The sequence below is a fragment of the Myotis davidii genome, unplaced genomic scaffold, assembly GCF_000327345.1.
Source record: "Myotis davidii unplaced genomic scaffold, ASM32734v1 scaffold762, whole genome shotgun sequence".
NCBI classification, from domain to species: Eukaryota; Metazoa; Chordata; class Mammalia; order Chiroptera; family Vespertilionidae; genus Myotis; species Myotis davidii.
In genome coordinates, this window is record NW_006293699.1 from 2,424,724 (window position 1) to 2,447,930 (window position 23,207).

At 47.9% G+C, this 23,207-nt stretch overlaps 1 protein-coding gene across 1 annotated transcript in view; it reads left to right on the top strand.

Moving 5' to 3' along the window:
* DPP6 (dipeptidyl peptidase like 6) overlaps window positions 1-23,207 on the top strand; it is a 330,888-nt gene that overhangs the window by 147,774 nt on the left and 159,907 nt on the right. The window contains exons 4-5 of the mRNA XM_015566244.1: window positions 2,502-2,596; window positions 14,158-14,232. Coding sequence (XP_015421730.1) covers window positions 2,502-2,596; window positions 14,158-14,232 — 170 coding nt within the window. The remainder of the gene's footprint in view (window positions 1-2,501; window positions 2,597-14,157; window positions 14,233-23,207) is intronic.

The window sequence follows — 23,207 nt, forward strand, 5'->3', positions numbered from 1 at the left end:
AAGCTGACTTATATATTGTTATGAAGAAATCAGATTCTTATTGGATTCATGCAAACAAACACATTGCCATGAGAACAATGATTACTAAAACTATAATTATTTTTAGTTCATTTAGTCCTATAATCAAATTCTTTTTCTCCTGAGTTTTCTTGCCAGTATTTCTATAAATCCAGATACTCTATTGAGTTCTAGTAATTGTTATCCAATTCGAGAGGATGATCTGAAAGTTTATTCTCAGAGATATGTAGCTGAAAGTAAATCGGAGTCCTTTCCATGGAACCCTCGGAAGATGTAACATTTTTTTAAATGTCTCCAAATGACAAGAAATTTAAAATGACAGTTATTGATTTGATTATAATCCAAATGACATGGAATCTTGCCCTTTCTGCAAAATACAACATTCCACGATATTATAACTTATAGCAATTAGTTATAAATAAAAGCATATTAGATTCTATTTAATATGCGTATGTAAATATAATTATCATTTCATTATTGGACAGAGCTTCCCATATATCTTAAGTATAAAATTTTCCTTCATAAGGAGAGAAAGCAAATCCCTGAGGCATTCCAGGGCCCATTGTAATGACCTAAAGTCATTTCTAGGTCAAGGAAAAGTTTCTTAAAATTCAAACCCTGGTAAGGTAGTCAAATACATTAAACAAAAATATTATATTATTATTATTATTATTAAACAGTATTAAGACATCTATTCACTTAAAGTAATCAACTTCCTGATTAACATAATATAATCATTTTAATAATTTATATATAAAATCTTTGCTTCCTAGGTAAATACAGGAAAAACCTTTTTTTCCTTACTTTCAGAAACAGGCTTATTTTTCTATTGGGAAACATACATTCTTAAGAAGCATAACAGAGATAGTGAATTCCTTAGCTGACAAACAATTCCCTCAAACTTGGAAATCCCAAGCAGCTGCAATGACTTACTGCGCAGTTACTTTCGTTTTCTTACTTTTCATTTTTGAGGGTTCTGCCATGTTTCATTGTGTTCCTTGGTCCTCACACGGGGCACCACTTGCCGGAACTGACCAGCAGACCCTGAACGATGGATGAATGATGACTCTGACACACGTTTCTGTGTGAGAGAGGGCTAAGGGACTGCTTGGCTACAGGGACCAAACAGCCCCCTTCACCTGCCTCCTCAGGCTTTTATTGTAACAACAGCTTGAACTAAAATTACCTGTTAGATACTATCAGCAGGGCACGCATCCTTGTGAAGACACATGCATCTGCAGTGTCCTTTAAGCAAGGACGTGTCTAAGTAAACACCCGGGGCTCAGGCTTGTTTGGAAAAGTTAAGGCAGGGGCAGGCACCTTCAGCCAACTCCTGTCCTATGCTTCTCCACAGGCCAGAGTAATTTTACATACTTGGAACTTAAACAACATCTTTCTAAATAACCATTGGGCCAAGCAGACATTCCAGGGAAAATTAGGAGTAATTTAAACCACATAGCAATGCCATTGAGCACATTAAAATTTGTGACCTGGCTAACACCATCCACAGAGGAAACTTTTTGCTTTAATAGTTTTATTAGAAAAGATGGAAGATGAAACCAAAGAGCTAAGCTTCCACCTCAACAAACTAGAAAAAGAGAGAAAATAAAAGCCAGGGCAAGTAGTAGAAAGGAATAAAAAGGAAAAGCATGTAATTCTGTAAAGTAGAATCAAGAGAGAATATAACAGATATTACCATTGGAATTCATCCAGTCTGCACAGTAGTTTTCATTATTGTGTGAAATGCCGTTACCATCACACTGGCTCAAAGTTATCACCTTCCCCCAGAAAGATAGTAAGTTTTTTTCTTTTTCCCATTTTACGTGCTGCCTCTCACCAAAAACCTATCAAAGATCCCTTTCATTCACAGTATACATACACACAGGCACACACACCAGCATGCCTGCAAATATACCTCTATGTGCATACTGCTCAGTGTACCCCGTTTTATTAGTTTTCTAAGTGTGTGATTGATTATACAAAGTATCAGTGTCACTCAGGATACAGTGCAGATGGTCAAAGACCTCTGAGGAACAGCCAATTCCTGAAGGAATAGCAAAATGAAAACAATCTTTCAGGAAATGGATGGAGGTATTCGCGTGTGCACACATACAGATTTCACCCCAAAATTTCAGATGTAAGAAATTGGTCCGTTTAGTGCCAATTAACTTTCATCCCTTATGGTGGCAGGTTCCTTAATATGCTGTCTGTGCTCACTTTGTGTGTCCTTTCCAAAACAGTTCTAAAATATTCCAACAATGTTGTGAGTGTACATTGCGTTTTGAATGTCAGTGTGTAGAGCAGGAGATAAAATTCAGAGACCGGCTTCACAGGAGGTTATGTTAAGAGGAACCAAAGGCCCCTTTGGTGAAATGCAGGGTACATTTGTTCAGACGCAGTCCATTCATTGCACACAGGGTCCATCAAGGGCTGGGTGGGCTCCTTCGTGTCTCACGCATCTTTTTTAATTTCCTCTCTTGCAGATAAAGAATTCATCTACAGAGAGCAGAAAGGAAATGTGATACTGCGGAACGTTGAAACTAATCTGTCTACAGTGTTAATCGAAGGCAAAAAAATTGTAAGTACTCTCCTCATTGACCAGGATAATTCCCGCGGTCTCCTGCAAGTCAATAAAGCAGAAAATGACTTTGAGTTTAAACTTTCAGTATAGCCGAGCAGAAGCAATGAACTTGTAATACTCCAGGCTGAGCAAGGGTAGATAACGTGAAATTGAAACCACACTAATTAAATAAGATAAAAGCCCAGATTCTCCCGGGGTTTGGGACATTTCTCTGCGGGTGTTGAAAACAAGTGCTGCAGATCATATGTAATTGAAAGATCAAGTCCCCAAGGCTTCCCACATTTACAGGACAACTAGAGGCCTGGTGCACAACATCTGTACACTGCAGCGGGGGGCAGTCCCCTCAGCCTGGCCTGCACCCTCTTGCAGTCTGGAACCCCCTTGGGGGATGTCCGACTGCCGGCTTAGGCCTGCTCCCTAGGCATCCCCCGAGGGGTCCTTAGCACAGCTGCAGAGGCATGAGAGGCTCCTGCCACCACTGCTGCACTCACCAGCCATGGGCCCAGCATCTGGCAGAGTGGCACTCCCCGTGTGGGAGCGCACTGACCACCAGGGGGCAGCTCCTGCATTGAGTGTCTGCCTCCTGGTGGTCAGTGCATGTCATAGTGACTTGTTATTCCACTGTCTGGTCAATTTGCATATTAGGGTTTTATTATATAGGACTAGAGGCCCTGTGCATGAAATTCGTGCACAGGAGTGGGGGTCCCTCAGCCTGGCCTGCACCATCTCCAATCCCGGACCCCTTGGGGCTGCTGGCTCCTAACGGCTCACCTACCTGCTGGCCTGATCCCCCTAACTTCTCTCCCCTGCTGGCCTGATACCCCTAACTGCTCTCCCCTGCTGGCCTGATCCCTCTAACTGCTTTCCCCTGATGGTCTGATCCTCCTAACTGCTCTCCCTTACTGTCCTGATCCTCCTAACTGCTCTCCCTTGCCTGCCTGATCGCCTCTAACCACCTCTGCCTCAGTCCTGCCACCATGGCTTTGTCCGGAAGGACGTCCAGAAGGTCGTCTGGAAGATATTCAGTCTAATTAGCATATTACCCTTTTATTAGTATAGATGGCACCTTGCCTAAAAATGCAAGTTGTTAGCAGGTTTTCCTATCATGGAAGGGGAGCCCGCAGTAGCATCCTGGGTTCTGACCAGGGCTTATGCACTCGTGCTTTATCTCAGCAGATGAGATTCCTAGAAGAAGACTCTTGGATGTACCTTGAACATTTCTATCGATTTTGCCAAATCATCCTCCAAAAATGTTGAATCACTTTAAACTCCCACCAGCAACCATGCATGTGCCCCCTGTCCTACTTTGATGCCAGTATCATTGATTTCCCCCTAGAAGCTTCCCTCCCATCAGCCGGGACTGCTTGGCACTTGAGCCAAACTCACTGTTCAGCCCAGGACTTGATTTCCCGAGATAGAATTATGGAGGAGGAAAAATAGTTTTCCTCTACCCTTCTGAGTTCTTAGTGGAGGCCCTTGTAATGAAAGACAGATTACCAAGAGAAAAACCAAAGTTCATTAACATGTGTACCTAGTGCATATGTGGGAGATCCCAGGGAAAAGTTAATAACTCCCCAAGGTGGCTTAGAATCCAGATTTAAATACCTTCTTCCTAGGGAAAGGGGATAGGATATGTAGGCCTCTTCAGACCTTCCTGGGAGATGTTATAACATACCCTGTGGTTATAGAAAGGTGTGGGCCATATCACTAAATAAACCAGGGTCAGTTTTCTCATCTTGTGGAAAGGGAGAAAAGTTATGATAGTTTTTCTCCCTTTCCACAGGTTTCCTGCCAGTTTGTGTCTCTGCTGCAGCCCCAGTGGCCCCAGCACCTCTGCAGCCTCGGGGTTAGCGGCTGCTGGGTGCCGGCCCCCCTATGGGTTGTGTCTCTGCTCTTCTGGCCCCAGTTGCCCCAGCGCCACCTTGGGGCTTGGGGCCGCTGGCTGCCGGCCCCCCTGCGGAATGTGTCTCTGCTCCTCCATCCCAGTGACAGCGCCAACAAAGCAGGCCCAGAGGCCCACTACCAGTGGGTTGGGGCAGAATGCCTGCATTGTTGCCATGGCGACAACGCAAGCGTCCTGGCCCAGCCACTGCCATCTTTGTTGTGGAGTGATGGCTAATCTGCATATTACTCTTTTATTAGATAGGATTGTGATCATGCATGGGAAATAGTTCAGGAGGACTTGCTCAATCTCGTCTTAAAAAACAAACTAATCTTGGGGGGTGGGTTAGAGGTAGAAGAGGGTATATTGAGGATAAATGGTGATGGAAAAATAACAATAAGATAAAAGGGAAAAAACTAACCTCTACCAATGATACTGCTGTAATTAACCTAGTTATGCATAACAGGAAGTGAGCAAAGGGAAGGCCAGAAAGTATAGGTATGTTCCATGCAATACTTACTTGCCTGTCAATCACACCTGGGAACAGAGGTCACCCGCCAAAATGGGTGTGGCCACTGCAAGTGGACTAAGATTTGGGGTATCTAATCCCCTGAACAAAGGAATTCACTCCATTGTGCTTTTGGGACCCTTGGGGCTCTAGATGCTTAGGGCAAGCTCTCCTGCATTACCCTCCTGGCCCATGCCCTGGGGACCCCCCACACAATGACTGATGGACTGTGACTAGCCTGATGCTGGACTGGGCCCGGCTCCACCATGGGAAGGAAAACTGGCTTTGCTCTTAGCTCTACTGAACCCCCAGCTGCACTCCTATGACTGGACTCAGGGGAAAGGGACTGTAGAAATACAGGACGTAGTTCCACACAAATAAAAATCACTCATTCTCCCGTGCGAGTCTCAAAATTCTTTTTCTCAGAATAGCCTAAGAACTCCAGCCTCAGCTGCACCCAGTGGGGAACGGACTCCCACTTTCTCTGATAACGCCTGCACAGGGAATATTCATGTAGGCACTGATGCATTTTCTCAAATGGCAGGAAGCCACATTAGTGCTTTCAAACAAGTATTCAGTTTCCGTGAGTGCCACAGATCACAAGTACCTGGTCCATGTGAGTGCCACAGCTCACAAGTACTCAATCCCCGTGAGTGCCACTGCTCGCAAGTACTCAGTCCCCATGAGTGCCACAGATCACAAGTACTCAGTCCCTGTGAGTGCCACTGCTCACAAGTACTCAGTCTCCATGAGTGCCATAGCTCACAAGTACCTGGTTCCTGTGAGTGCCACAGCTCACAAGTACTCAGTCCCTGTGAGTGCCACAGCTCACAAGTACCTGGTCCCTGTGAGTGCCACAGCTCACAAGTACTCAGTCCCTGTGAGTGCCACAGCTCACAAGTACCTCATCCCTGTGAGTGCCACAGATCACAAGTACTCAGTCCCTGTGAGTGCCACAGCTCACAAGTACCTGGTCCCTGTGAGTGCCACAGCTCACAAGTACTCAGTCCCCATGAGTGCCACAGCTCACAAGCACTCAGTCCCTGTGAGTGCCACAGATCACAAGTACCTGGTCCCTGTGAGTGCCACAGCTCACAAGTACTCAGTCCCTGTGAGTGCCACAGCTCACAAGTACTCAGTCCCTGTGAATGCCACAGATCACAAGTACCTGGTCCATTGGAGTGCCACTGCTCACAAGTACTCAGTACACATGGGTCCCACAGCTCCGTGGTGACTGGGTGAGGGTCCGTCAGCTCTCCACATCCTCTGTTCAGGGGCAAGAAAGGGCGGCTCGGCCTGGGTACGACCCCATCCTGGACCCATCCAAATGCTACTCACCCCTCTTTTCTCCTCAAGAACACTTTACTTGCTATTTAAATGCCTTTCATTTCCCTTTGGTGTGATGATAGTTTTTTCCTTTAAAAACAAAAATAAAAGTGTATTCAGCCTTGGCTGGGTGGCTCAGTTTGTTGGCACATAGTCCTGTGCACCAGGTGGCAGGTTCCATTCTCAGTCAGCGCACGTACAGCAGGCAACCGGTCAATCTCTCTCTCTCTCTCTCTCTCTCTCTCTCTCTCTCTCTCTCTCATCAATTAAAAAAAAGCTTTTCCTCGGGAGAGGGTAAAAAATAAATAAAAATAAATAAATAAACATTGTATTGAAGTTTAGTGTGGAATGCACCCTGCTCTGTAAGTAGCCAGTTTGCTGGTGTAAGGGAGGCCAGGCAAGGCTACACCACCATGCAATAGCTTCATGGAATTAGATCATATTCTGCACAGTGAGACCCAGAGAGAACTAATGTGCCTGGGTGTTTTCCTTTTAAAAATCACCTTTGGTCCAATTACTCCCCTACGAAAATCTGACTCAACCCGCTTAGAAGGACTGCAGTTGCAGAAATGGATTTCTGATAGGAATCGAGAGGAGGAAACGATCAGACCCTGGCTGAGGGTAAGTGCTTTTTAATGTCACCACCTTGTTGATATTTCCTGCGAGGATGTCAGTTTAGGGAAAGCCGGCGCTGTGCGCGCAACTGCACTTAGCGATGAAATATGAGCCTGTGAACGGCCTTCTGTTCTCAGATCAATAGCTTGTAACACATCATATGTTTTAGCTGAAGTTGTTTTAGCCAAGAAAGGAGGCAACAGCGTCAGAAGCCACATCAGGGAAAGGTGAAGGGAAAGGGAAGCCTCCGCTCCCCCTAGGCAGACTTGCTCCACTTCCTCCCTCCCTCCCTTCCTTCCTCCTTCCTCCTTCCTCCTTCCTACCCTCACTCCCTCCTTCCTCCTTCCCTCCCTTCCTCCCTCCCTCCTCCCCTCCCTCCTTCCTTCTCTACCTCCCTCCTTCCTTCCCTCCCTCCTTCCTTCCCTCCTTCCTCTTCCCTCCTTCCTTCCCTCCTTCCTTCCTCTTCCCTTTTCCCTCCTTCCCTCCCTCCTTCCTTCCCTCCTTCCTCTTCCTTCTTTCCTTCCCTCCTTCCTTCCTTTTCCCTTCCTACCTCCTTCCCTCCCTCCTTCCCTCCTTCCCTCCTTCCTTCCCTCCTTCCTTCCTCTTCCCTCTTTCCTTCCTCTTCCCTCCTTCTTTCCCTCCCTCCTTCCTTCCTCTTCCCTCCTTCCTTTCCTCCTCCTTCCTCCCTCCCTTCCATCCTTCCCTCCTTCCCTGCTTCCTTCTTTATTTCTTAACTTTCTCCCTTCCTTCCCTCCTCCCTCCTCTTTCCTTCCTCTCTTCCTTCCTTCCTTCCTCTCTTCCTTCCTTCCTTCCCTCCCTCCTTTCTTCCTCTTATTCTGTCTGTCTCTCTGTCCTCCTTTCTTTCTCTCTCTCTGTCTTTCTTTCTAGAAGAAGCGTGTTTAGAACAGGCCTCATGCATCTTCTTGAGCCGCATCATGTCTCCTGGGCTGTAATTCCTATGGATATTTGGCACCATCTCTCCAATTCTTCTAAAACATAATACAGTGAAACTTCTCAGAGGATGGAGTGTTGAGTTTGCTTGAGATTTAGGTATTTAAAGCTGGATAGTCTCTGAAGATGATGTCACTCAAACTCTCCTTTCCTCAGATGAAGAAAATGAACTTTGGCATGACCTCCCCTTTAATGGATGTTGACCTAACAGACCTGCTCAGACTAAGCCATTGGTTGACCTGTGTGTGACAGTCATACCTACACGCCCTTTTATTGTACCGAGGGGTGACAAGAAGTGGTAAGCCTGGTACAGTCACTCCTTATAACACTTAAATTGTTCCAGATGATCAGAAAGCAACTGGAGATCATTCAAGACGAAGAGGAATATTTATGCATTTTGACTCATCCCAGGGATTTTTTATAAGTAAATAATAAAAAAAATCTAGAAATAAAATAAATAAAAATAGATGAAATATAATGTAATCACTAAAATAATAGTTATGAAGGCTGTATAGTAAAATAAAAAAATAGTTTAGTTAGGATGTAATATTACATAAACACAGAAGAATACAATGTTATACTCACACTTTAATTAGCAACTGTAAATTTCATCCACGTGTACTGAAAAGGCTACACAGTGAACACCGAGCTATGAAAGAGTTCATCTTGGTGGGTGGTGAAATTTTGAATACTGTTTCTCTGTGCGGTGACTTCCATAATGACTATTTCAATGCCATTTATTCAATCACTTTAATCACTTTTTAAAAAACTTCAGCCTCGTGTTTCCAGGAGATTAGACTCCCTCCAGGGAGGAATATGTAGGAGCTGTAGACAGCCCAGCACTTACTAGTGGGAGGGAAAATGCCCATTTTTCCTAAAGCCTCCTGTGGCTATTCTTATGGGGGTTTCTCTCATTTTATGTCTGGATTGTTTTAGTTACCAAACTTCTCATTTTAGTTACATATTTAAACGACTAAATTAACATTTAAATAAAGTCTTTTTGTTTCTTCCTTGTATGTCCCCCTTTGATTTTATTGAATCATTAGGCTGAGGAACTTGAATTTTTATCTCAGTCTCTACAAATTCATGACACTACAGAAGAGCGGCCCTGACCAGCTCCTTGGGGGCTTGGGTCATTCACAGCTGAGCCCCCATCAGGGAGTGCTACCTACAGTGATTTCTATGTGTAGAGAGTTGCTCTCTTTGCTGGTTGCTGTTATCTTTAAATTGATGCCATTATTGACACTCTCATAACAACTGAGGATATATTCATTCAGCAAACATCAATGGGGCTTCTATTATGTGCCAGTCACTGTTGGGCACGAGGAATACAGACATGACAAAACAAATTAAAATTCTCTTTTGACATTTGAGAATTTTTGGTCATGAGAGTATAAGGTGATCATAATTATCCTCCTAACATACGAAACTATAAAATGGGACAAAATATAGGGGGGAACATTCTAAAGCCGGCAGTTCATACCTGTGGTCCCTGAAAAAAGGAAGAGAAATTAAAGAAGGGCAGTGCTCACTGAGCTTTCTGCTTGAAGGTTATGGCTGAACTTCAGCACAAGGAGGAAAACTCAAGCTTGTCAGTCTTGCTGAGTTAAGGGGACATATGCTATTCCAAGGGAGAAAATATGACTAAAATTTTCGTGACAGAGTACACATGAGGAGGAAGCTAACTAGAGAACACTGGAGAATACTGTGAGACTTTGGGTATATGTACATCCTATATAATAAAAGCCTAATATGCAAATCAACCGAACAGTAGAACTACCAGTTGGTGGGGGGCAGGGCCAGCGTGCAGACAGCTCCAGGCCAGCCAAGGCAGGTGCCAGTGGGCAGAGGGAGGGGGGTGGCAGTGGGGCAATAGGGTGGCAGGGCAATTGAGGGGCAAGGCTGGCCACTCGCTGGTTGGCGCCGGTCCTGATTGTGCTGCTGGTCACCTCCCGTAGAGGTTTATTCAGCTCAGCCGCACTGGCCTTTCTACTTTTATATTCAGTTCAAGCACAGCATTTGTAAAATCGGAGCAGTGGGGAGCAAGTGCCCTTCCCGCTGGACACAGGGACTTGAGTGCCGGCCTCATGTGCATCCCCAGGTCACCAGCAGATGCCGCTGTGACCAATGGCCCTGGCCCAGAGATGAGCCAGCCGAGGAGCGGGCTCTTCCTCCTTGTGCTGCAGCCAGGGCCACGTGCCCTCCCCACCTCCTTCTGCCTTGGGCCTGCATCCCTGACCACAAAGCCAACAGCAGCCAGTGAGTGGGCTACCAACCCAAGCGGCAAGCCACAAAGACTGGCAGTGCACCCCCATAGCCTTCAGCTTGTGACTCCTCCCAAGGCCCTGTCCACTCTGCCCCTCACTCACTGGCAGCCAATCGGGGCCCCCAACCTCCCGTGGTCCCTCTCCTTGGCTTGCCCTGCCCTCATTTGGGCCCCGCCAGGGACCCTGACAGGAGGGAGGAGGGATCCTGATTCCTCCAGGCCGGCATCAGTGACAGAATATGCCTGAAGACCAATTATTGGCACAATGTACCTCTGAAGCTGAAAGAAGCTGGTGTCGTCAACAATATATCTGAAGAATAGCCACTGACAAGTACTACCAATACTGGTAGGAACTGCCTTCACAGCAAAATTGAAGTAAATGCGGATTCAATTATCTAACATAGTTGTGCTCGAATGACTGTTACATATCAATTTTGCCTATCACTAAATTTCTCCGATGAAAAACCATCTGATGGAAAATTTACTTGATGCTGTAGCAAAGGTAAAGTTTGTCCAAATGATATACATTTTTGAGAATACCCAGCATATTTTTTAAAATCCTATATAATAAAAGGCTAATATGCAAATTGACCAAATGGTGAAATGACTAGTTGTTATGATGTGCACTGGCCACCAGGGGACAGACATTCAATGTAGGAGCTGCCCCCTGGTGGTCAGTGCTCCGGAAGCCGGGCTCATGGCTGGCGAGTGCAGCCGCAATGACGGAAGCCTCTCCCACCTCCATGGCAGTGCCAAGGATGTCTGACTGACAACTTAGGCCTGCTCCCCACAGGGAACATTCTCTGAGGACTCCCAGACTGTGAAAGGATGCAGGCCGGGGTGAGGGAACCCCCTGAGTGCACAAATTTTGGGCACTGGGCCTATATATATCAAAGCCTAAGCAACTGGCTGACCAGCCAGGAGCTATGACACCCACTGACCACCAGGAGGCAGATGCTCAAAGCAGGTGCTGTCAAGTGATACACCTGGAACCAGAGGAGAGGGAGCCCAATTCTGTGGTGTGTCACCTGAAAACCACCCTCTTGCAATCCAGGACCCCTTGGGGATGTTGGAGAGCTGGTTTCAGCCCAGGACAAAATACAGTTCCAAGTGAAGGACAATGACAGGACCCTCTAAGTCGAAGAATGCCCAAGGCTCAGTAGTCACCAGAACCACTGATGTTCCTCTGATCAATGAGACATGAAGTGGCGACTGCAGAAGAGCCACCCTTTAAGAATGAGGCTCAATTAGCTTTAAAATCATGGCTATTGATGAACAGCCTTTAAAATATCTTAGAAACAAACTTCAAAAGAATCTAATTAATCCACAAGTAATTAACTGACTATCATAAAAAGGCCACCATTCTTTGAAGGAACATACACAAAAATATCCAAGATTCAACAAGAGAAAATTAAAAATGTCTGGCATTAGTTGTTTTGTGTTTTTTAAATCCATAAGAAGAGCCCAGCTGGTGTGGCTCAGTGGTTGAGCATCAACACAGGAATGAAGAGGTCATTGGTTTGATTCCAGTCAGGGCACTTGCCTGGGTTGCAGGCTCAATCCCCAGTAGGAGACATGTAGGTGGCAGCTGATCAATGATGTTTCTCTCTCAGCAATGCTTCTATCTCTCTATCCCTCTCCCTTCCTCTCTCTCTAAATATCAATAAAAAACATACGTAACTCCATATGAAAAAGCAAGGAAATGTGACTCATAATGAGGATAAAAATCAGTCAATAGACATAAACCCACAAATAACTGAAATAATGGTATTAGCAAAAAATACATTACAGTTGCTAACATACATATGTTCCAAGTGCTTAAGTACATAAAGGAAATCATGAGCACAAAGAAAAAAGCAGTTGAAGACTGTAAAACACCCAAGTAAAATATCTAGAGAGGAAAAATAAAATATAACATTTACAAAAGTCAAGATTAGATATCACAGAAGGACATTAACTTTTAATTAATAGCAGTATAAACTATCCAAAATAAAAAAAACAGAGAGGAAAAATACTTGAAAAAAAAAAACCCACAAAACTTGACCTCAATCACTTAGTGGACAATATAAAATATACTAATATACTTGTTATTAAAGGCCCAGAAAGGGAAGAGAAAAAATAAGACAAAACAAACGTTTGAAGAAATAATGACTAGGTTTTTACCAAATTTGATATAAGAATTCAAACTCCAACTATGACGACAGAAAAAAAAAAATCACATCAAAGCATATTATTACTAAATTTTGAAAAACAATGAAAACTATACTTCAATGGCAGCCAAAGGAAAAGCAAACATAAGGATGACAGCAGACTCTGCACCAGGCAGTGCAGTCCAGGAAACAGCGGAGTGGCCTTTAAAACTGTCAATCTAGAATTTTATATGCATCAAAAATAACTTAAAAAATAAAGGTAAAATAAAGATCTTTAAAATCACAGAGGACTCATGGGCCACACAATATAGCAGCAATCTTACCCTTAGATGCCCATCCTATTAAAAACTGAGCACACGCATACACGCACACAGTAAATACACGTGGGTGAGGATCTTTATTGCAGCTGTGTACAGTGGCAGCAGGCCAGGAGCATGTCATTACTGGCAGCTTGTAAGTTTGCTAAGCCCCTGGGTGCTGGAATGTATGTGTGACCCCACATGAATACTTGTGTACTTTTGCAGTCATTATCAGGCATGTGCAGTGTGACAAAAAAGTTGAGTGGCCCACTGCCTTCTGGTTTCAGCTGTCATACTATAAACAAGTCTTCTTTCTGTGGTCCACACAGTGCCACGTTTTTCACATTTTTGTGGGTATTTTGTTGGTGTTGCACTGTTTAAAAATGACCCCCGGGAATAATGTTTAGTGCCCCCTGGGTTCTGAAGCACGAGAAGGCTGTGCTGTGCCTTACGGGGAAAACACGTGTGTGAGATGAGCCCCGTTTAGGCATGCGTTTCCGTGCTGTTCACCACGAGTTCATGTCAACGAGTCAGCAACATACAGTCAATACAATGTCTTTAAACAGAAACACGCGTAAGACAAGGTTATGTGTTGATTGGTTGACAAAAGTATTATGACCAGAGGCTCATGGGAACCTACCCTTAGGAACAGTGTTCACTAATCCAGTATTTTTGTGGATTTTATAGAGCATAACTGCCAGGAATAGCAAGGACTTTCTGGAGGGACTAAGAGAAGAATTAAGATGTAGCCAGCGCCGGAGAACATTATGCAGGCTTTAAAGATCACTAAGCCAAGCTCAAGAAGTTGCTTGAGAGCCATTCCCTAAAGTTATTGTTTTGTGAGAAAGAACACCACAGGGAGGCGTGACACTGCTGTCGCTTTCAGCTGGGGTGACACGTCTCTGTGTCTGTGCACAGCGTCTGTGTGTGGCCTGTGGCTGTGTGGCCACGTATCCAGTGACATACTCCAGGCTGGCTGCCCCGGGGCTCTTGCTAGGGGGGCACTGTGAACACAGCAGAAAAGTGGGGGCAGGGGGAGGTCAGTTGAAGGGAAGCAGCACTTTTGATTAATTTACTTACGTACAATTATCAGTGCAGTATGAAGAGCGTGAAGGCAAACGTAATAGTCCCCGTGCTCTGCCTGTGGGCCAGGGTCTGTGCTGGCGGAGGAGCGAGGTCAGAACGGTGTGCAGAATGCGACTCTATTTCAGGGACCAATCTGCCTGCCGTAAACTGTGAAGTATGAGAATGAACAAAGGGAGGTGCATTTAAAGGAGAGAAAGGTTGGGAGTCTTCTTGGGAAAGGCTATTTGTTTTCATGTTTATTTCTATTGATTTGTTTCAGTGGATACAGTAAGTATTGTTTTGTTGAAATTTGAAAAAAAATACAAATAAAATGGGGTGAAAGCATCAATGCAATGACTATCATGCAGCGAAGGGAAAGGGTATAGCCATCTTTAGCCGATGTGAGCTAGCCGGCTGCATGCTGGTTTTGTGAGCAAATTTCGAGAATGTGCTACCTGACAGGGATTCTTCACAGCCTGTGTTCTCTCCCTTCTAGGAATCGTTACGAGCCATCAGATATGAGATATCTCCCGATAAGGAATATGCACTTTTCTCCTACAACGTGGAGCCCGTGAGTACTCCGTTTTCCTGTCTGTGAGAGAGCTGTTTCCTGGGCTCACACCTCACTAAGCACTTTTCCTTGACTCTTCATTCTTAGTGATCTTTGAGTAGTGGGTCCTGGGTAATCTCTCTATGGCCCACTGCCACCTAGGAGAGAGGGAAAGTATACAAATTCCTCAACAGAAAATAAAACCACTCCTGTTAGGGGCTATTTTATAGGATTTTCTTGGGAAGATGGTGCAAAGTTGCATTTTTATAGAGATTATCTTACCCTGTTATGCAATTCTTTTTTTGCATTTTCTCAATCACATCATCAATTTTATCCCAAGAACAAAAGCAACTGGCAGTTTGTTCCTAAACTAAAATAAAATTATCATTATCTCCCAAGCATCATAATCTTCTAGAGAAAAGTTGAACTATCACCTTATTATATAAAATCCCTGTTTGTAGCACTTCATACATGAGTCTCTATAAAACGTCACCAGAAATTTCCACAAAATCTCATCCTAGGCGCTACTGGCAGCCTAAAACTGTCCCTTTCTTTCTTCCTTTCTCTTTTCGTTGACCATGATTGAAATTACTTCAATTTAAATGAGCTTTTTACTGTAAATGAGCCAGAAGGTGAGGTGTCTTTGTATCCATGAGGCAGATGCTCAGCGTGGGAGAGATTAGCGACTTTAGAGATGTCCGTTTGTGGAACTTTGTATCCTGGCCAATATGATGCAGAATCCCACGGCCTTTATCGTTCCTCGGAGGCCATTCTTGTTAGCGGTTCTGCAGCGCCTGCCAGGAGGGGGACAGGTCCCTGCGCTGTGACGCAGGCTGACAGCCTGGGCGAGGCTGAGAGCGTGGTCCCGGCACTGGGCCGGCTTCTAGACTTCACCCCCCCATTCACACCCACCCCTTCTAGACAACGGGGGGGTTGGCTGGCATGGAGATGCCGGTCCGGTTCTAGGAGTTGTAGAATGCCTTTTAAAAGCTGTTTGATACCTGGGTGCTTTATTGGAGATTTCCCTTTCATTCCTCTCGGTGCAGGGCTTTTCTCGGTCTTCAGTTTTCCGTCTTCTGGGTTGTTGTTGTTTTAAGGTCCGGCCCATAAAAGTTCTTACTTCCTCCCTCCAAATCCTTGGGACAGCTGATCACCTTGTCCTGCTGACTGGGGGAAGTTACTGCACTGACAGCCTTGGGTTCTGCACACCCTGCACACCCCGGCCTCGCCTGTTTGAGGTGCAGATGCACAGACCGGGCATGCGTGGGCGCTGGCGCATTCAGCTCCTCTCATCACCCTTGGGGACTGCCAAATGCGACACCCACACCTGAACTTAAAAACCACCTCGGCAGCTCCGTGACGGGCCTTCACAGGGATGGACAGTGGCTGGCTCTTGATCGCCCGGGGACGCGGCCGCCCGAGAGGGCAGAGCGCAGGCGGCCGGTGTCAGGGCGTCTCGCTGAGCACCTCTCATACTGGGAGCATCCCAACGCCGGGGTGCGGACCTGTGGCAATGAGCGTCCCACTCCTAGAGCCATATTTGCTCCAAAGTCCTGTGGAAGAGCCACATCTGTGACTCCGGGCCTGTGCTGGGAGGATTCTCCGCCGCCTGCCTGCTCTCCCCCAGCTCTTACAAAGAGTCCCTGGCATCTCATAGCAGCTGATGGCTGCGGGGAAAGCATTAGGCAAACATGCGCCTTCACCGTGCAGACCGCTGGCTGGAAGGGCAGCCTCCTCAGCAGGCAGCGCCCACCGCGGGCCTGTGGAGTGAGACTGTGTTCAGTGTTCCTCAACTGAGGGAAATGTAAGCAATTTGGAGTGGATTTGGCAAACTGCAAAATGATTCAAGCATTGATAACGTGTGCCATGTAACAGATATAGACCCCTGGGACCTGAATCAACAGGTAACTCCTGACCTGGCAGGTGGCTCCATTGGTTGGAGCATCTTCCTGTACAGGAAAAGGTTTCAGGTTCGATTCCCAGGTCAGGGCGTGTACAGGAGGCAACTGATCGATGTTTCTCTCTCAGGTCGATGTTTCTCTCCCTCTCCCTCCCCCTTCCTCACTCTCTAAAAAAATAATAAACATCTCCTCAGATGAGGATTATAAAACCAAATTATAGTTTTAAAAAGAAGTACCTCTCACCGTTTCCGAGTCCTGAGCAGTTATGCAAATGACTGTCCAAGCAAGCGTCCTGTTCTTTGGAGGAAACCATAGAGCAGAAGAGGCTTGGGATTCGGCAGCAAAACTTGGGCTTAATGTTCGGACGAGCTTCCTAACTTGCTAAACTAAAACGCAGACATTTCCAGCAAACGGGGCCGGATTTCCGGGGAAGCATCTGGGTCTGTGGTTCTGGAGGAAGGGGGATACCCCAGGACTTCCGAGCCTGTCTGCAGTGTCCATATAACTACCCTGGGTATTTTTTTTTTAAAGTTTTGCCCTGGCCTGTGTATCTCAGTGGTTAGAGCGTGGGCCTGTGCACCAAAAGGTCGAGAGTTCAATTCCCGGTCAAGGGCATGTACCTGGGTGCAGGTTCACAAGCAGAAGGCAACCAACCGTAGTGCCTCTCACATAGATGTTTCTCTCTGTCTCTTTCCCCCTCCCCCCGCCCACTCTCTAAAAATCAACGGGAAAATAGTAGTATACATCCTGGGTGAGGATTAGCACACACACAAAGCTTTGTATTCAAACAAGAGAGTCAAACAAAGCTAAAGAAGCCTCTCACTGCAGGGCTTTAGAAGCTTGTGTGTTCTCGTGCGGATTCCGCGTCTCCCATGGGTGTTCCCGCAGTGGCTCCTAGCTCTTCATAAGGAAACTGGAATTTTTCCCTTGGGTCCTTGCTCATCACAGTCTTGTCTGTGTATTTTAAAGGCAGCTAGGATACCTGGTTTATATGAACTAACTCTACTCTTCATTCAAAAGACAACCATAAAAAATATTTTTGTGCCAACAATCCAATTGCTAGGCATCTCTCATTTAGGTGGACGAATGTTTCACGTACAATAGAATTTCAGTGTATTAGGTTACAGCTCCAGGTGAGAAGTCTAAACAGTCCACATCGCATCTGAAAGTGAGCATCCTGTCAACTTCTGGTTCTCTTTGCTGCCTGCCCAGAGGTGGGACGAATAACCCAGCGCAAGGGCCACAGCGTCTCCGAGGAGCAGTCGGTGGTCCCTGAGCCGGTGCTGGTCAGAAGGGGGGCCAGTGCGCATGGAGGATCGTGACGTGCTTGCGAGGGCCCAGCGCCTGGCTGCACCCCAGGCCCACTTCTCCCCATGTTCTGAATAGAGAAATCTTAAAAGTGATCATCTTAAAGGGGAAATGAAATGGTGGATGTGACAAAGTCATCTGTGCAGACAACTCCGTGAAGCGTATGAGAAGCGAAGGAGGCCTGAGACGGAGCCTTGAGGAAAGTCACTGTGATCCTAACGGTTGTAAAGGATAATCTTCTGTGAGTAAGAAGAGGGAGGCCTGACAGACAGGAGAAAAACCAGCAGCACGTCTTGTTCTGTATAAACAGGGAGGAGCGTGTTTCCCGGGAGGGAGGCCTCCTCGCCGGGGCTCTGTGTTGGAGCCCAGTGAGTGTCGTCTCAGCCCCACTTCTCCCCAGGTGACCTGTGCTTTCCTGTGGCTGGAAATGCTCCACCTGCATGTCTACCCTGGCTTCCTCTGAGCTCCGGGGATGGGTGCAGGATGGGCTATTGGATGGCGCCGCCATGACCACTTTGTCCTGGTGCTTCTGGACCTCTGTGCAGCCTCTGCGTCCAGGAGTCTCTGTCCAGAGACCAAAAGGGAAGCATTACGCACAGCTTTGGTCCTCCCCAGGGAAGAGGGGCCCAAGAAGGGTCAGGAGCCCACACTTCCGGCGCTGTCTGTCTGTCTGGGCGAGGACTGGCTCCCTGGCCGTGTCCGGCAGATGGAAGGCCGGCCAGGTCACTCTGGAGTGGCTAGAAGCTGCCCGTCACCGCACACTCGGCCACGCCCCGAGGAGAGCGGTGCAGAAGGGACAGGGCTGGTGACTGAGTGAGGACACAGAGCAGAGTCTGGGAATCCGGGTGCGAGTCGTAGGTAATATCTTGGGAAGAGTAAGGTTCAGGAGAGATTTTCCACTTTAACTCCATCGTATTCACTGTGCCTCTTCCTCTCATTAGTTGCAATGTTGTGTCATTTCCCAGCTGTTGACATAAACTGGCTATTTGCCCATTTTTACATGGCAGCTGCTCAGACAGAAGGACGGTCTCCGGCCCTGGGGACCTGCATGGGGGTCTGCCTGTGTTCTCTATGGAGCAGCTGTGTCTATGGCACCTTCTTCTCCCTGAACTTCTGGGCCAAGTTCAGTGTGGCTTTATGCACTCAGAGTTCTTAAAACTCCATCACATACACAAACATATAAAACTAGGTAACAGAAGCAAGCGGTCTTATTTGTGAAAAAACGTATTGATGCTTCATGTTTATTCTGGAAGTGAGGATCATGCTGCTCAGCATGCCTTTTTTACTAAACTTCCCAATGTTATGAAACCTGTGCTCGGCTCTCGTCCTTGGACATCACAGATTAGCTGCTTTTAACTACGTCAGCTTTAATTTTATTGATGGTCTCAAAAATACCCTTTGAAAAAGTGTAAAAATTCTCCATTTGATTTGAGAAAGAGGACCCGAGCTCATTTTGCCAGGCCGCAATACCTACAGGTGCATAATGTTGTGTCTGAAATGTAGAAAATAAAAACGGTGTTATGTTTTTCTTATATGGGACGAGCACAAAATGTGCTTTTTCATATCATCTCGCTTCTTCTCAAAAGGAATTCCTGCCCCACAGAGCCAATGTTCCCGATTTTGTTTCTTTTCTATACAGAACTTCATAACATTTCTCAACGTACAGCTTTGGGAGAATTCTCTTGAAACTAAGGTAGACATTGGGGAAACAGTAATTTTTATTTTTTTACTTAAAAACTGTATTCCCTGTGCTAACTAAACTATAGTAATAGGGGAAATGGCTCTGAGACAAACTGATCTACCCAGGGATGCCATGTTCCTTCGCACTGAGGTGCATTTGACAAATGCGGAAAGTTTTCAAAACCCTTTGGGGGGAGGAAAAACAAGGTAACTGTGATGTCTTAGATCATTGAAACATATTCATATGTTTTGTGACTATCAAGGAGGCAGGAGTACTCATATATGAACAATATTCCTCTTACAGAACCATTTCTGGAAGAGTCGGTGTGAATTAGTGAAGTTCATCGCAGTTTTTAAGGGAATTACTTGGGGTAATTGTTCTTAAAACCAGTGGAACTTTGTTCTGGTTCAAATAAAATCCAGTCTGAATAAAACCCAAGTCAGTCTCGCAGCCATGGAATTAGCAAAATGGGTTATATGTATATAATCTATCCATTTCAGTTATCTATCGATGCATCATGAATTACCCCAAAACGTAGTGGCATAAAGCAAACAATATTTATTCTCTCAGTTTCAGGGGTCAAATGTTTCTCAGGTTAGCGGGTCCTCTGCCCCAGGGTCTTCCACAGGCCTCCATCCAGGTGTCACGTGGGCTACAGTCTCATCTCCAGGGTCTGCTGGGGACGGACCAGCCTCAAGCTCACCTGTGACTGTGGGCGGGGCCCAGGGGGATGGACCAGCCTCCCACTCACCTGTAACTGTGGGCGGGGCCCAGGGGGATGGGCCAGCCTCCCACTCACCTGTGACTGTGGGTGGGGCCCAGGGGGATGGACCAGCCTCCCACTCACCTGTGGCTGTGGGCGGGGCCTGCTCCTCCAGGTCCACAGAAGCTCTGTCAATGGGCAGATGTTTCAGAAATAGAAACAGACTCAGAGACAGAAGACAGACTGACAGCTGTTGGAGGGCAGGGGCTTGGGGGGCTGAGTGAAAAATGTAAGGGATTAAGAAAAAACAAAACTCATGTACATGGGCTACCAGAGGGAAGGGGGTGGGAGGAGGGTGAAGCGGGATAAATGGTGATGGAAGGAGTCTGGGCGTGGGGTGATGAGCACATGGCACAGTGTACGGGTGATATGCTATGGAATTGCCTGGAGCCTACATAATTTTATTAACCAATATCACTCTAGTAAACACAACGAAAATGCAGGCGGCAATATGATGTAAGGCTGAACTGTACACATGCATGTCTGTCATGTATGGACTCACCCTGTCCTTAGGAAAGGGCAGCTGTTTCAGAGCCATGGAAGGTTTGAGGGGACAGGGGAGGGGCTGGGTCGCACGGGGGTGCTGAGCGTCCGTGAAGAGGACACTGAGTGGACGGTGCTTCTTCAGCTCCCGGGGCGGCAGCGCTGACGCGGCAATGGAGGCGTCCCTGCATGGCCTCCATTTACCAGGTGTTGGTGCCATTGTAATAAGGGAGGCGGAGAGTGCGAATGAGGAGAGGGTTTGCCCAGTAACACGCGAGGAATCGGACAGAGAACTCCTTTGCTTTTATCACTGTGATGTCGGGGGTGGGGGGAGGAGGCGTGGAGAGGGGAACAGCTCAATATCGCACTGAAGACGTGTTCTTCGGCTGGTTCATCATTATTGTGGCCGCGCTGTTACCAGCGATGACCTGTAGGGACTCATATCTGAGGAATATGGTCCGAGCTGCTGGGCCTTGGTCTCCACAGTCGGGGCTGCGGCTGATGGTGCGAGAACTGGGCGGGATTGCGGGGCTGTGCGCGGGGCTCCAACGCAGTTGCCCCAGCCGGTGTGAACGGTGACTTCACTCAGCGTTAGTGCAGAGGCTGGTGTGTGGCCGATGGGGTCACACGCACCCTTTCGGTCCAGGGAAATCAGGCGGCCGCCCCCAGCAGCCTGGCACATGCCGCTTTCCCTCGGCTACCAGAGCTTGTTTACGGTGACAGACTGGCCTGAGTGAGAGTCTGCAGGTCTGTTGCTCCCCCCTCCCCAGGATTTCCCAGGACCCCTGCACTGCAGGAGCTGAGAAAGCCCCTGACTAGCTCTGCGTGTGATAGGGCAGATGCCTGGGATTTTGTATTGTCTTGAGCAGTGAGTTTAATTTTCGCATCGTCTGTGCTATCCCCTGGCTTGTTTATCCCTAAGCGTTATTGTGGCCAAAAGCCCGCGTGGAAGGGGACGTCTTCGGCTGCTCCCAGGACGCGCTCGCGCGTGGGCTCAGTGGACTGGGCGCCTCAGCAGCCCTGCTTCCGCATCTGTAGAAATCGTGAGCAGAAGGGATAGGTCCTTGGCCGACGCCTACATTGGGCGCTGCCCTGCCTTTCAGCCCCTCGGCTCCTCCGGACAGCGGTGCCCGCTAAACAGACACAGTGTGCTGGCGTGGGCAGGATGCGCCTCGTGTGTGTGTGTGTGTGTGTGTGCGTGTGTGTGTGTGTGTGTGTGCGCGTGCACGCGCGCGCGCACGCCTGCCTATGTGCGTGTGGAGGGGAGTAAGTAGTTCCCACTGAAGGTGGAGATGGAGAAGAGGGCTGTGCGGTCTGCTGTGTAATTAAGAAATCATCGACTGGACCAAATAGCCGTCCTTTCTCGTAGGAGTGAGAGCCAGGCTCCTTCCTTCGTCCAGCTCCTCACCTGTGAGCCAATTCAGAGCTGAGGTCCTGAGGTCGTTGGCCACCATGGCAGCAGCCAGAGACCATACCTGATCAAAAGAATAAAAACCTCTAGTTTCTTAGCGTTGAAATGAAGACATCGGAAGGGGCTGAAGTTCATGGGTAGATGTGGTTGACATGTAGCTCTGATTACAGGATTTCTTGGCTGAGGAAAGAATTAGTGAAATCACCCAGTAGTTTAATCTACATAATGTCACCATCATTGGTGTTGCCTGCCCCAAGCCACACACTAGTCTGACCGCCTCTGAGACCACAGTGTGTCTTCAGAACCCAGGCAAGGGGTGCTGCTGGCCAACTGACCTTTGGGGGGCGTGACTCGAGTGTCAGCCACATCCTGTGCTGACGGTCAGCAGGGCACCCTGAGTGTCAGCAAGTGCACCGCCCCAGCTGGCCGGTTCCCACATCCGGCTGACCTCTCCCAGAGAATCTGAGGCTGTCCCCTTGCCCACCCTGTCTGACCAATGTCTTCCACGCTGCTGTCCCAGTTGGGTGATGGCTGCGGCGATGCGGAGCCATTTCTTCCTGTTTCCACTGCTACTGCCTTCGTCCCGGCTCTTCTTGTCGAGAGCAATGCCAAGCCCCCAACCTGCCCTTTCCCCAGATGCTGCCCCACAGTCTCTGGGTGGGTGGCCTAACATGGCCCCATCAGGACACTTGCCTGTGCCTAGACCCCACGTGGGTGACGTCCTCCAGGGGCAGGGCAGCACGTTTTATTTCCCACTCCCTGTCCCATCCCTTTAGGCAGAACAGCAGCATGGGATCCCAGGGCTGGGAGGGACCCTATCAGGGATCCCAGGGCTGGAAGGGACCCTCTGAGGGCCCAGCCCACCCCTTCACAGACCAGAGAGCAGAGTCTGGGGGATGGAGATTGACTCCTTCAGCGTCCTGGGACTCATTGTAGGCAATGCCAAGGCCACACCCACCTTCTTCCCCAGGCTGCTTTCCCTCTGGTCCCTGTTGTCCTCTCTGCCTGTGCTGGCCAGTCCCGTAGCCGCCAAAGGGCAGCGACCCGCCTGCGCGTGTCTGGTTGAGCTGCTTCGCAGATGCTGGGCGAGGCCTGGCCCGGCTGAAGCAGAGCCCGAGGGGAGGGTCGAAAACAGCGTGGGGCCGGGGGACAGGCGCTGCCCGGGCACCCATCACTGGGAAGGAGTGTGGGACAGGCTCCCGTCAGTGACTGTCCTGAGCAGTCACATGGGCTCCCGGAGATGATGGTGGGGAGCGGCTGCAGGCGGGCCTCAGGTCGGGGCGCTCTGAGCGAGAGTGCGAGCATCCTCTTCTAGTGGCTTCTGAGAGCTTCCCGGCAGCACAGCTTCCCAATGTCCTCAGACAGACGGTGCCCCCACGGTGTGTTCTCATTGGCGATGAGGGGCCCAGCCGGCAGCTGTGCCTTTACTTCCTAGTGAGGCAGACACCG